Source organism: Acanthaster planci, unplaced genomic scaffold, assembly GCF_054643075.1.
Source record: "Acanthaster planci isolate LZ-2023a unplaced genomic scaffold, COTS_SCS Contig18, whole genome shotgun sequence".
In the NCBI taxonomy this organism is placed as follows: Eukaryota; Metazoa; Echinodermata; class Asteroidea; order Valvatida; family Acanthasteridae; genus Acanthaster; species Acanthaster planci.
In genome coordinates, this window is record NW_028257642.1 from 77,442 (window position 1) to 92,798 (window position 15,357).

Here is a 15,357-nt window from a genome sequence, read left to right on the forward strand (position 1 = left end):
AGCGTAGTCTTCACGGTATGATTGAACCGTTCGACCATGCCGTCAGACTGGGGGTGGAACGGAGTCGTCCTGGATGCCCAACAGCTGGCAGACCCCGCGGAGAAGGTCCACCTCGAACTCCCTTCCTTGATCCGTGTGGATCTTGAGGGGTGTCCCTAAGCGCGTGACCACCTGCTGCACGAGGGTCTTGACCACAGTCTCGGCCGTCTGATCTGGAAGGGGAAACGCCTCCACCCATTTCGTGAAATAGACGGCCACTTCCATTATGCTGGTGTTTCTGGCCTTAGTTCGGGGCAGGCGTCCGGTAAGGTCAATTTCGATCTGCTCCATGGGGGCCCCCATGAGCGGAGCTCTCCCGGGACGCGGCGAGGACTTCTTAAAACCGTAGAGATGAAACTTGAGGCACCACTCCTCAGCCTGCCTCATCTCCCTCCAATACATAGGAGCCTACATGAGTCGGGCCACGGTCCGAGCGACCCCAAGGTGTCCAGCAGTTCGGAGAATGTGGACAAGAAGTAGAACCTCTGGCATCCTGACCTGCGGGACGGCGATCTTCCAGGTGGGGGCCCCCAGTCGGCCCTTGCCCACTTCACTTGCAAGACCCCTCAAAATAGGCGCAGTGTGTCCCATTTGGACCACCAGCATTTGACCCCGGCTCAGAGGTTGGAGATGGCCTCCCATTCCGGCCGGTCGCTCCCCGCCACCAGCCACTGACGGAACGGTCCCAGCTCCGGGTCGTCCTGCTGCTCCTGAGCTAGCTTGCTCAGGTCCCAATCCTCGGGAAACCCGTCCAAAATCGAGTCATCCTCTCTGTTCAAGTCGGCTGTCACAACCAGGGACTCGTCCTCCGCCTCTGGCGGCCGGCTCCGAGGGGGGGTCCGAATGCGCCGGGGGGCTGGCCCCGTGTAAAATTCTTAATCAACCTCTTGGGAACGCCCGCACTGGCCGCAGGGTATCCAAGAGACGGCGTCGATGTGTTTCCGCCCCACTCGGTGTTCTACGTCGAACTGCCATCTGGCTGTCTGCCCCTCTGGCTCTTTGAAACGACGGCCACTTGCCACAGGACACCCCACAGGACGCGTTCCGTCAGACGCTCAAAGGTGGCCGGAGCGTTACAGAGCCCGAATGGCATCACGGTAAACTGGTAGAGGCTGTTCTGTGTCCCGAAAGCCGTCTTCTCCTTATCATCCTCCGCCATGCAGACCTGCCAGTACCCGCTGGCCAAGTCTAGGGTGCTGAACCACCTGGCTCCCTCGAGTGCGTCTAAGTCATCCTCTATCCGAGGGATGGGATAGGATCGATTACCCCATCTCCAGCAATCTGGTCCTCCTGCCTCTGGGCCTCCAACAGTTTGTGGATCGGAAGCTGCCGAGGAGGTTGCCGGATGGGTGGCGTCGTCCCTGTGTTGATTGGGTGATGGACCCAGTTGGTTTGGCCGAGCTTGCAGTCCGGCCCAGTGAAGGCACCCTGGAACTCTACCAGCAGGCTCCCAGCCGTTCACGTTCGTTGCCGTCCAGATGGGCCGCTTCCTGGTCCAGAAGGTCTTGCAGGTGGGCGGGCACACTATTGCCCAAGAAGAGCCTCCCTGGCAACCGTGGTCCGCCAGGCTGCCCTTGGGGCTCCAAACGGAACCTTTGGCCGGGCAGGGCTCTGAAATCACCTCTTGAGAACTCTCCTCGAAGTCGATCACTGCGCCTTCTTCCACGGGGGCAAACATGGCCAGACGACTCCCCTATAGACTGTAACCGGGTCTCCCGTCGGGTTGAATACTCGCACCGGTAGGGCCCCCTAGCTGGCATGCACGAGGCCCGTCGTGACGGCCACCTGGTAATGGTCCGTGGCCGCCAGGCTAGGGTACACCATCCCCACTCCGCGGGCACGATCTCCACAGACTTTCCCAGACAGACAGATCGCCTCGGGCCCAGCGGAAATTACCACGCTCTTGGCCACCTGGACCCGTGCCACTACCTGCTTGCAGCTCGGCTCCTCCAGAAAGAGTGGGGATCTGCCTCGTGAGTTTGTACGCAGCTCCAAGGGGGATCCGCCTCATACAGATGCGAGCGGATCCCCGGGTGGGGATCCGCCTAATTAGTTTGTCTGCGGATCCGAGGGGGATCCGCCTCGATTGCGCCACCTGTCGCAGTTTCGCCTCTTGGGGACGCCTGCATCTCACTGTTTATCTCACAAACTCCAGCTAGCCCGTCTCAATTCCCCTCCTGACGACTGTGGCCGCGGCCTCGCTGCACTGCTGGCAGTACGCCATACCAGCCACGTCCCCGGCTCGCGAGGGTGCCCCGAAACCTGTCACGCGTCCGCTACCTCCCAGCAACACGCATTGGGGCCCCACCCCTGCGGCTACTGCCACGGCCCGGCCGCGCTCCGAGTGGGACGCTTCCTGAGCCACCGCAGCGCCCCAAGAGGGCGCCCCTATACTATTGCTAGTATTACAAGCTTTAGCTACCTCGCAGCGTGGCTCCAACCCCGCGGCAGCCGGGGTTGGAGCATTCTCTCGACCACAACAGCACTGCGAGAGGGCGCCCCAACGCTAACACAAGACATGAATGAACTTCCAACCGGCCCCCGCCAGGACCCCACTAGCCGCAGACCCACCCTGAGGGCGCTCCGACTGGAACGCCTCTCCCAGTGCGTCGCCGCTGCCAGAGGGCTCCCAAGGAACACCGGCGATGGGTGCACTAGTGATGGGTTGGGAAGATGTCGCCTGCCGATGCCCCGCCCCCTCCCCAGCGACTCGGGCGAAATGGTCGTGCTCCAAATGGAACTGCACCTTTCTCGCCCCATCGACTTGGGAAGGGGGAAGTCGCCTGGGGACTACGCAGACTTGGGTGCATTCTCCAGGGGACCTAACCCAAGATCCCCCACGCCGCGCACTCGATACCCTCCAGTTTCCGCCCCCTGCTCCTGGATAACTGTTCCACATTCTCCGCAAGGAACGCCTGCAGCTCGCCCGCCAAACGAGGTGAGTTCCACATCGCCTTCGCCGTCTGGGCCCCCGAACACGAGGCCCTGAGCTGGCCTGTGCTGCCCTGTCCAGCGAGTCCAGCACCCGACCCAAATCATCCACCAATTCCATGACACAGAAAAGGCAAAGAGTTTACCTGTTTTTTACGGTTATCCAGAGTCTCGCCGCTTTCACCAGTTGTAGCGTGTCCTACGGATTGGGCTCCGACGCTAATATAGACACACACAGCCACAGATCGCCGTTCTGGTCAAGAAACCTCTGTTTTATTTCTCTAGCGTTACCAACACTGTGTTTTAGATAAGCTTTAGGCCGGCGCTACAATACACATATAGACAAGATACTAAGAATTAACGTGAAGAAATCTTTCAAACATCGATTGTTTTTTCGATGCATGACGGATCACGTACATGAACGGTCGCAGTACTCCATCACGCATATTCTTACATTGGTGCGGCGTGGCAGGAACCAACGCCTTGCGTTCGTGTTTTTACCACAGCGACAACGAAATGCGAAAAAATCTTTTATTTCTAACTTGTCAATACAAATTGTAGGGTCTCAACGAAAAAATTGGGTTCAGCGGTCGGGAAATTGGAATCATTTTTTTGCCTTTGAAAGTTGGATTATCCGATCGTTATTGGGGTACTCAAACGTCGATGTTTTTACTTGTTGCATCTAGGCTTATGCCACTATTGCTGAGGAACAGAATGAACGATAATCAATGCGGCGAAGTGGTAATGGGGCGAAGTGACCAACACCCCACTTTAGCATTAGTGTACAAAGTCTATGGGGAGTGAAGAGAATTTTCAAAGTATTTCCCAATGACATTAGTAAATGTTTATCAGTCCAGAATTCGTGTTTTCCAGCATTTCTGTAATGACTGACTTTTATCGAGATGATATAGGCTTATGATGAGAAAAGTGGATTCGGGATGCAACATTTTTCCTTGCAAGATGCATCGTATTGCAGTATGAATTAATCACCACAATGCTGACAATTACAAATTAAAATTCCAAGTGCTAGTAATTTCGACTCGCCTGAAAATTATTGTTCTGATTGTGCCAACCTTATTTTCACCTTTGGTGATAGCCATTGGCTTGGGAAAACTGGATAACATGAAAAAACGCTACAAATTACGGCCCTGTTGTCGACATATTCGCACATTGTTGTTACTACATAATATCCGAAAATGATGTTTTTTCAGGAAAATGTCCACACATTGTTAAATGCATGAAAAGTAACTTGAGATCCAGGACAATTCATGTATTACCTCTGTCATGAAGATGATGTTTGATGAATGAAGAATACCCCGTCGCGACCACAGCCCGGCCATCTTGTCCTGAGAAAATACATAGCGGTTCGAATGCGCATGCGTGAGAACTAAATGATCGGCCGGCACATACCTGATAAAAGTATGTTGATATGACAGTATTCTTTACAATGGGAGTCAACTGTATAAGATTTTTCAATAAATATGCAATATTTCGGACCAGTCTCAGAGGGATTGTACACGCACTGTTATTACGGTTGTGTAAAATTTTACACAAGTTGTGTAAAATTTTACACAACTGCTGTTTACTATATGAACCTAGCAACAGTTGTGTAAACACTTCACACAACCCTGGTTGTGTAATTTTTAAACAACAGTTGTGTACTATTTCTTTACAATAATTGTGTAAAATAAACTTACACAACAGTTGTGTACTATTTCTTCACAATAATTGTGTAAAATAAACTTACACAACTGATGTTGAAATGATTTACACAACAAATGGTTAAATTTTTACACAAACGTTGTGTATTTCTAACTGAATTGGGAATGGCTAGTCGATATACACATGTACAAACAAAATGGCAATACAGAATTGGTTCAGATTTAAATCTTGTTAATTTTATTGACAATAACAGAGAAAATGCATACATTACCACATGACAAATCCCTTTGCTAGTTTTTCACAAACAGCAGTAAACAAATACTGTAACAGTGACTCTTCTTGTTTGCATATGTTGTTTTGACGAAAAGTTTAAGCTTTGAAAATTATTTTTTAAATCAGGTTTTGGTTTGGTGAAATTTGATCATCAAAACCAATGTAACAGGCCACCACATCAGTGTATTTTATGGCAATCCTGGAATGTGGTGTATCTATAAAAACCGAGTCTTTACATTTGCAAGTAAGCTGCTTCTAATATTACACTGGAATGCTGATCTATTTGAAATCTCATTTTAACAGTATGTACCTGCTGGATGGAGGGAAAAGGGCTCTCTTTAATAATACAACACTTTGAGTTAGGAGTGACTGTGCATCATGTAGTGCAGCCAGACAGTGTAATACTTTGGGAGAAAAGCACTTTTTATGGTCCCATGACGAAGCACTGTCAACACAGTTACCTCCAGCTCCCTGTGAGAAAAACGATTTTACTGTATAACTCTTCAAAACATGTAATGAAATTTAAAATACTGGTTCTGCAGTTACTACTCAAAATCACCTTTCCAAAAATTGAGTAACACTGTTTTTTTTTTTTCATGAACTCCACTTTTTTTATCAACTCCATCAAGTCAGTGATAATGGTGTCTCAAAACAACTGGCTTAACACATGTCTTTGCATCACCTTTCACCAATGCTGGCACTATCAAGGAAAAATCACAATTTCAACCTCATACTATCAAAATGCATGTGGTTGCACTGGTGGAAAACACTATAATGGGCTGTAATAAGGGTAGGCTTACATTCTGTTAACCTCAGTGATTTCAACAGGGGCAACACTTTTACCAACATGAATTTGGCCCCATTGTTCAGTTACACTTGTTCAAATGTAGTCTCCACAGTAGCCTGTCATGCTCTACCTTAAATGTATCCAGTATGTAAAATGACTAATGTATCAGGGCTTCTGATCAACAAAACCAATCTCACAATTTTACAGAGGTCTGACACACCTAAAAGTTTGATGACCTTTAACAGTGCATATCAGTAGCAGGCCGCATATTTGAAGATAATTTTGGGTTAGGGTTCCCAGAGTAATTTTTTTGGAGTCAAAAATACTCAACCAAATGGAAATTTCAGATAAATAAAATCTTGGTTATTTAAAGGCTGGTAACCAAGAAAAAATTTCACTCTTTTTTGTGAGCAGCTAATTGATATGACAGATGAAACAACATGGCGTACTGCAAAGTCTCAAATGGTGACTTCACCTAAGCACAGAGAACATGCACCATCCAAGGATGAGATTATGAATTAGACGAAAAATGAACACAGTTACTGAATAAAAATTGGCTTTCGAAACTGAGAGTACTGCAAACTTAAGGAAAATAGCATTCACAGTCCCTATATCCAGGACCCTAGCTAATCCTCGGTCAAATGTTTTGGCCATGTTCGAAAGTTAATCAGTGACACACCAGTGAGGGTACCAGGTGGCAATCCATAGACGACGTGCTGTAGCAGCTTCCACACAGCACTACACTGAGGCTGATAGTCTACATCCAGCACGTAGATCATCTTCATGCATGTGACAACTGCCTGAAGTACAGAGGAGCAAGCCACAGCCTTTCTCTCAACAACCATAAACACCTGGTTCGGCTTGAAGCGGGTTCCTCCGAGAAGCAAAATGAAAGGTTGTGGACGTTCTTTGGCAGGAATGGTCGCCATGAAGTGCTGGATATCTGTACCTTCCTGTTTAATAAGAAATAAATGTATAACAAAAATATTCATAATCATTACACAATGCCCAAAACACTTTTTTGTACAAAAGTATATACTTAATGTGCCTTTTTGGAAAAACAGCTTTAAAAATTGGTGATAAAATGGGCTATTTATGACTTCATCAACCAATCACAACACCATTTGTACGGGACTGAGTTTTATGAAACATCATGGTACAAATGTTCGTGACAATAGCTTTAAAAAAAACAAGTTTGCCAAGTTATGACTTTCAAGGAAAAACAAAGAATGACCATATGACAAATGCAAGTCATAATATACAATGGAGCAGCTTTTGGGCAAAAATTTCCAGACATGCCACCATTTTGTTTTCACAATTTAACTTCCTCTTTGTGACAGTGAAATTAAAATGTCTTACTGGTTTCATATCTATAAATGATCTCAGTGATTCTGCAGGGGTGCATCGTCCTTTCATTCCCTTGCTCCTCCCCACGAAAAGTAATGGTAGAACGCTCATGGCCAGTTCTTGACGGTCCTCTGATGAAAGAAATAGACAAACATAAACTAGACTTATGGCTTATTAATGCATTACATGTAGTATTGCCTTCTAAGTCATCCATTTATTTAATAATTCTTTGAACTAGATTTTAGCTCACTCTCTGTCAATTTCTCTATGTCAGTCCCTCCAAGGTCTAGTTGATCTTGCCACTGGATCTTCAGCACTTGGTTGTTGTATTGATAGATCTTCTGCGAAAGGGAAGGCCACTTGGCATACAACTGATTAGTTTCCTCAGAAATGGCGAGACGGAAGTCTTGTTCAATCTGAAAATGGTCCAAATAAAAGCACTCATTAATTAAACTATAAAAGATGGTCTTCCATGACAGGTGAGCTTTAATTATAACTATGTCAAACACACAACCCTCACTTTTTAGAAAAAAGGATATCCTTCATGCCTCATATTGACACATGTATAGCTCCCCTCACAATTGAAATGAGGTCATTAGGTATCTTGAAGATGAATTTTTCCCCAAAACTTGTCTTTTGAATAACTTGAATGTTTCCGGTTAAAACCAACAGTAATTTTCAAATTATTTTTATTTTCAATGGAAAAGTGTCAAGCACATGTCTTTAAAAAATATTTTTAATATAAGGACTCTAAAGGTCACTCACACTGTTTTAACACTGCAGTGTTGCCAATAGTCGACTCAATCATCCCTCTGCAACATTAACAAAGACCGTTAAATATGCAGCTTACGATTCCCGGATCCAGTAACCGAGGATACATCTCCAAAGTCTCAGCTGTGGTTGGGGTCTCTTTCTTAATCCAGTCTTGACGTCGTTTACAGGTCTTGGCCATATATTCAAATACTCTTGCCTTTGGCTCCACATTGTGCTTCATCCAAGATATGGCCTCTTTTACTGAAAATTAAGAAGTCACCAAGGGTGAGACTTGGTACCTGCCTGTTTATGTTGCGCTTCCCTTAGCCACCATTGGTGCTGTTTTGGTGTTAATTTGGTGCCATTTTAGTGCAGGCATTTTGAAGAAATTAGTGTACACTAAAACTACACCAGAGCTCTGCTATTATAGTGCACTTCTAGTGCATCCCTGCAAAACTCAACAGCATTTTTGCACTGGTTAGTGTAGTTTTAGTGTAGTCCCAATTATTTAAATTAGCGCCAAAAGAGCACCAGTAGTGCACTTTTAGTGCCAAAAATATTGGTGCAGTATTAGTGCACATTTAGTGTAGTTTTAGTGTACACATGCATAGTACGTGAACATGCCAAAAATATTGGTGTAGTATTGGTGTACATCTTTTTAATGTGGTTTCGATGTACATGTACTAACACTATGCTATTTTATTTTTCCCAAGCTCACATGTTGTACCAATTGACCTACATGCAATATGTGGCGGTGTTTGGCTACAAATAACTTTTTGGATACTGAAAAATGTTGAAACATGTCATTTAGATGTAAAATTTGAAAAAAAAAACAAATACATGAAATCACTGGTCTTGCACAGAAACCAAGTAAATGAACAACAAGTTGCACCATCCCTTTTCATAAAACCCAATTTTCTGCTAGCAGAAGTTTGGATTTTACTTTGCCGACGGCGGGGTGGTCCAAAAGTGGACAACTTGAAAATTGAAACGACCGTAGTGCTCCCTACTCTCAATTGAACTTTGGGTCAGTTCATGTTCGAGCCGTCCTCAGGTTTATCCTCGGATGCTTTGGGTTTACGCACGGTCCATGACCCGGATGAAGAAGTCGAGGTGTATGTGGTCAACCCCACGGACCACAATGTACGACTTAGGCATGGGCGGAAGTTGGGGAGGGCTGAGGATGTAGTAGATGTACAGGAAGTCCCGGTCTCTGTAGAGGAAGGAGCAGGACTAGGAGCCGAGGGGCATCTTCCAGAGTACTTGCGTGATCTGTTTACCAGATCTGCAGGGGAGCTGGATGAGGGGTAGAAAGAGGAGCTGAAGTCTCTGTTGAGAGAGTTTCAGGGCGTCTTTGCTGTCAATGAATACGACCTTGGAAATTTCACCGCCATAGAGTTGATACCTGCAACAGCGCGCCTATTAAACACAAGATGAGGAGGACGTCCATGAACTTCGCCAGTGAAGAAAAGGCTCAACTTGATCGGATGCAGGAAGGGGGGGTCATCAAGCCGTGCATGTGCATCCTACCCCTCCTCCCATACAAATGGCTGCAGTGTGCCTCTACCATACCCCCCCCAAAAAAGGGCAAATGCTGATAAAACTTTTTAAAGAAATTCTTTGCGGCCATTTTAGAATCATTACTTTGAACATATGTAATTTAATTTTCATGCCAACATCCATTTGTCCCCATTAACAAAAACACAGTTTTCACACATTATTATAATTTACATTGACAGGAATGTGACACCCGGAATGTGACACCCTAGAGGTTTAAACCTCCCCCCAACTTTGGAACAGTACCCAACCCCAACTTAAAAAGAAAGCTCTTTATCTTAATTTGCATTAGGAAGAATTTATTCTTATGTACTTGCAAATTTATCATCTCCACACCCAGACATAAACTTTAAGAGCTTTGGTGCGTAGTAAGGTCGCCATTTGATGAGCAGGTTGCTCCCACTTCCACGATGAAGCAGTTCAAACTCAGTGTTGATCTGAAACATCACAGAGAATGTAACAAATTGCATAGTAGGCTTTGGACTGCATGAAAACTTGTTTCCAGTTGCATTTATGAACCATGTGCATGAAGAGTCTTTTTTTGTTGACTGACTCTCACGTCTTCCACTTAACACTACTTGTCAAGTTGGGGTCATTGAAGATAACCGTGCACACTTTTTTAAAATTTTGTTGAAATTTTTAACAATTCTTAAACCTTCTGATTTTCCATGATGCCTTCATTTAAAAAGCTTGGAGGGAAGTAACTTCCTCAAGGTCACAAGTAGCCTCCAGTTTGATTCAAATTTTCCATGGGCCATGTTCACAAGTCACAAGCAATAACGATTTACCTACAGGCCTCAAAATGTTTCTTGACTGGCAAATTTTTGCAATTTGGGTGAATTCACCCTCAAAGCTCAAGAAACATTTCTTTTTTGCACTCCCTTGCACCTACTTTTAAAACCACATTTTAACCATAAGTTATGCTATTGCATGCAATACTCACTAGCTCAGGTGTGTCCCTGAATCTGGGGATGGTGTTGATGATGCTGGTTATTGATGGGCTGTCTTGGTCTATCAGTGCTCTACGGTAAGCAAAGGTCTCCTTCAGGTATTTGATGATGGTTCATATTTTCCCTGGTTGGTGGATGGTACTTCAGCCACTCCATCTGGAAATACAAGTTCATTGTAAAGCAGCATAAGTATAATTTGAATACAATGCCTATCATGTTCAAGCCAAATTGAATCCTCAGTTCTGATTTGTCAATCCATGCATGGAGTTACCAGTGTGTCTAATTTATTTTGTATTCTGCGCACTGCCTATAGCTCCTTAAACTCGATCTTTACTGGGTATACTTGCAGCTGTTACTGCAGTTATACAAATGTGATACAATTTCCAATTCTCATGCTTCATTGAGAAAATTTTAAGATATTAAGTACTAAATTGCAGTTTCCCTGGATACTGATGTAATGTTGACATAGAAGACTATGAAAGAAAGACCCAACATTTTGAAAACACTAATGGTGGCAGCAAACCAACCGTTCCCTTTTACTAGCTAGTTCTTAGCAGGCACGCAGTTCTGAGCATGCCCAAGACTGTCAACAAGGACCAATATATGTCTGCTGCCAGCAGTGTTTCAAAGTGTTCCATTCTTTTCTTCAGCTGTTGATGCTGCAGGTAGTGTTGCTTCTGTCATATGCTACTAAAACTCTATTATCCCACCTGCTCTAGCACTTCAGTTGTTGGGTTAATGCCACTGCTCTGCTGCATTTTTGGCTTCTTCCTGACAGGATCTTTCTGCTCCACTGACGAACTGGCTCTGTGGTTACCAAGGCTGACTCGAATTGTCTTGAGACGGTATTCTATAAAGACTTTCCCATTGCTGTAGTAAAGCTCCTTAATTCATGAACAGAATGATTAACACCTTATTCGCGTTTGACAGTGACAAGAGTGATATGTGATAGCAATATAACATGTCTAATGAGGGAGTTTGTACTTTTAGCTGTTTTCACCCAAAAGGGAGAAAAAAAGGGCTAAATCACAAACCATAGTCAATTCCTGAATATGCAACTTTTTGTCTTACAGTCTAGCTGTTTTCACAATTTTTCTGAGAGAGATATACAAGCAGTCTTACAACACTGCGATTAGCTGAAAATTAGCATTTATGAGTGTGTCAAAAATGATCAAAAATACTCAACAAGGTGCAACTGAATGAATAATTTTTAAAAAGTGGAAAAAAATGTGATTAATATGAAAAGAAAATGCTCCTCTTTTGGTCTTTAATTATTTTCCACTTAGAACTTTCTGATATAAAAAAATGAAATGAAAAAACGTCTGGTTGCCCCAAAATCCATAAATAGATAAAAACCTGAAATGACAACAGTGCTTAATATCTCACAATGAAAATGCAACAGTGCAGTTAATAAATGCATACTTACATGGCCTTCACTACCAGATGTTACATGGCCTTCACTACCAGATGTTAGGTCCTTGAGACTTGGATATTGTGTGGTGAGTGCTCTTGCTAAAGCCTCTTTTTGAGAACTGCGTGGATAGCTGTTAAAAATTTAAAAAGCCAAGCGTAGAAAAGCAGATTGTTGAAAATTTAAAAGAAAGACCTCAAACAGTTAAAAACAGTAGTAGGAAACTGAGAGTTCTGGAGCACACGCCCCTTTTTGCCCGGTTTTTGCTCAAAACCCTTAGTTTGCTCAAAACCCGTAGTACATCGACCTAAAAAACCGTCAAAACATTTTTGGTGGGGAAAAATGGGAAAAAATGGGAAAACCCAGAAATGACGTGAGCCCCGGTTTTTGATCAAAACCCTTGGGTAGTACATTGACCCAAAAATCTCGGGGATTTCCGCTCAACTTTTGACCCGGCGCCGCTCGCTCGCTCGCTGGCTAAACAACTCGTGACTGGCAATCACTCGCAAACAAGTCGAGACTTGTCCGTTATAAAAACGAAAAAATAAATAAACAAACAATAATAAAAATACATAAAAATAAATGGTAGATCAAACTACAAACGTGAATTGTTATTTTTGCAAAGACACGAGTAATTCGGTTGACTTGATAGATTCGTACGATTGCTCTCGTTGTTTTAATTCAAAAAGTTTACGCAAATGCATCGGTTGTAAAGAATGTCGCAATTGTCACGAATGTCAAGACTGCGTCAGATGTAAGTACTGCTTCACCAGCGACGATTGCGGTAGATGTATAAATTGCGTGGCTTGTTTTAATTCATACGACTGCAGAAATTCGAATGCCTTGGACAGTTGCGAGGACTGTTACGACTGTGTCAATTGTATCGAGTGTTTTGGTTGTACGTACTGCACCTGCTGCGTGAATTGTGACGAGTTGGAAGGAATGGATCACGTGGTGCTCGTAGACGGCAAGCATAGAAAGCTGAGGCACGCGCGAGAGAACGAGTCACTGCCCGATTCATCGACTAAACTCGACGCGGACTTAAACAAAATTTGATTAATTATTGAATACAACGCTGACGTCAAAATTCCGCCTGAATAGAAATGAAAAAAATTTTAGGAACTTACTAATAAATAGAACATGTCAACTCAAATATATATCGTCTCAAATGACCACGAACGTCTAAATGCCGGCAACAAAAACCCAAAAATTACCTATGGCCCCTCTGACTCTGAAAATTTAGTCATTTTAAGACCTACAAAGTGTTCTTCTAAGATCGCTTATCACCACAAGGGACAAAACAAACGACTGTTGATTATTAGGCTCGAAGATCCTTGTTACGGAGTCGACCCAGTTTATAAATATGGTACTAAGGAACCTACTGGAAAAAGATCAAATTTGTTATCAGGTGTCTCCCGAGACCGAGTCGTTGCTATTACGTGTAAATGATAAAGTTTATAATTATTTTGAAAAATTAACAGATAAGATGCTGGAAGATCTCCCCGTGATTACGCGTAACTCTTTTAAGGTGTCTCAAAAACTAGACGACATATCCGATAGGATCAATTATTTAGTTAAACCGGCTTATACCGATAAAAATAGGATGTACGTTAAGATCGGCTATGATGCCACATTGGTGGATTAAACATTGTAAAGAAATCGATTGCGCTCTTTTTGCGAACAAAAAATGCCAGGCGATCTCTTTGATCTCTCCTTAAGATATATAATATGGCGCCCACGGTTCACTTTCTTGCGGAGCGAGCGTTAGATATCGAGTCACGTCAGCTATGCTCACGGTTGAAGAAAAACCTTGCTTTTGGGAAGCGTTTGATTAAAAGCGAGTAGTTAGTGAAAATCAATTTAACCTCGGTTATCCCGGGGTTAAATTTTTTTTTACTTTAAATAAATAAACCCTTATATAAAATGACTGATGCGGAACTTTGCCACTTGTTGAATAGAAAGGAAGTACACATAATTGGGGCAACGAGAAATGTCCAACTGAGACCGCCTTGCGATCACCAAATAGTTGAAATAGATGAAAGATATGCGTGTACATATTGTGGCCAAATTCTTGGGTGGGTTTCCTCGTACACTCCCGCAGAAATGGGAGATCGGTACTTTAATCATCACGTTTGGAGGAAACCTAAGCCGCCAAAATCGAGAAAAACCCTACAAAAATATAACATTTGTTTTAAAAACGGCGAAGCGGGTGAAATATAATACAAGTTGAACCAAGTTTTAAACGGTAAAATCTCTCGAGGTAAACCGTTGGAGGCTTTAATTGCAGTCTGTTATCAAGACGTCACTGGGGAAATCGAATCTGAAGTTAAAGAACTTTTTCAAGTCTCGGATAAGCACTGGAAAAACGCTATGGAGAAGTTTAACCTTGCAAAACAAGACGTATAAAACGTATATAATAAAATGGAGACGCACACTTTTCACTTGACCGAGAACCCACAGACGTTTAAATTAAAAAACGAGATCAACAACACCAAAGGCGACAAAGTCCTCCGAGTAAAGAATATTCAGTTTGAAGCTGGATATTTTAACGTAACAAACGCCACTGAAATTGAGTGGGATACAAACTTGGACGGTAGGCCAGCGGGGGTACTTGGCGAACGACCGCCCGGTGTGCCCTCAGTGGAAAGAACGGATTCATCTCCCAATCCAGAATTAGTACAAACAGCTAAAAACAGATTGATCCAAGCAAATAAAAGAGGCGAGTTAGCGGAAGAAATCAGAATCATCGCTGATGAAATTGAGCAGCTAAACCAAGAAATCGCAGCTTTAGAAGATCAGTTAAACCAAAGACAACCATCAGAAACGCGAGTTCGTTTAGCTTTTGATCTCGACGATAAAAAAATTAAATCAGCTTCACTGCTCGAGGGGCAAAGACAAGCCGTAGATGAAATCTACGAAGGGAATCCACCAACTCGACCTACCACCACCACCAACTCCCCCAGGAGACCCAGAAGAGAATTAACTAAAAGACTGTTTTTGACGGGGCTAACTGGACCTATATACGACAGACTTTATTCGCGAAGCTCATCCGAACCATTACGTCAGGGTCAAAGAGGAAGCATCGTGGTATCTCCCGGTTATTACGGCATAGACTGGTCTCACTTTTTGTTAAACTTGATACCGGGCGTTTCTTTTAAGGTTCACTCGGAATCTAAACGGGTGACTTTGGCCATTACGGACCCCAATCTCAAGTTGCGACTAAACAAAGAAGTGTCCAAGCTCTTAAACTTACCCAAAATAAAACTTTTACCCAACGTTATTTACGAAGGCAAGTACGATTTAAACCCATTGAAACTCGCGTTTATTCATTGCAAACAATTATATACATTTGACAACTTTTATAACGGGCGGACTTTAGACTTGCTGTACGTGATAGCTACCGAGCCTCGCACCCGTAATCACTGTGAAACGCCTACAAAGTTAATCGACAGGAGCATCAGTGAATTGACTTTTTCTGTTAAAAACTACAGAGGTGAGCTCTTGAATAACATCGGCAAAATTTTAATCGAGTTAGAAATTTTTTAAAACGCGTAATTATAAAAGTAATAGATGACGACTAACATATACCCGGAGTTTTACTTTAAACTCGGCTGAACAAGCAGAAACAAAGGTTTACAGACTCAGAA

At 43.6% G+C, this 15,357-nt stretch overlaps 1 protein-coding gene across 3 annotated transcripts; it reads right to left on the minus strand.

The window, feature by feature from the left end:
• Positions 1–4,846: 4,846 nt before the first annotated feature.
• Positions 4,847–11,944, minus strand: LOC110983922 (uncharacterized). Of its 3 annotated transcripts, XM_087131837.1 has the most exons (9): positions 11,750–11,944; positions 11,010–11,183; positions 10,293–10,455; positions 9,663–9,786; positions 8,803–9,211; positions 7,890–8,053; positions 7,290–7,455; positions 7,052–7,170; positions 4,847–6,645 (listed from the first exon to the last, which is right to left on the minus strand). In XM_087131837.1, the coding sequence occupies exons 6-9, from the start codon at positions 8,031–8,033 to the stop codon at positions 6,319–6,321; spliced, it is 756 nt and encodes a 251-aa protein (XP_086987963.1). In that variant the 5' UTR covers positions 8,034–8,053; positions 8,803–9,211; positions 9,663–9,786; positions 10,293–10,455; positions 11,010–11,183; positions 11,750–11,944; the 3' UTR covers positions 4,847–6,318. The 3 variants fall into 3 exon arrangements, with proteins under 3 accessions (XP_086987963.1, XP_086987962.1, XP_086987964.1); XM_087131836.1 differs by lacking the exon at positions 11,750–11,944 and having other exon boundaries at positions 8,803–9,786; positions 11,010–11,278; XM_087131838.1 differs by lacking the exons at positions 8,803–9,211; positions 9,663–9,786; positions 10,293–10,455; positions 11,010–11,183; positions 11,750–11,944 and having other exon boundaries at positions 7,890–8,792.
• Positions 11,945–15,357: the final 3,413 nt, after the last annotated feature.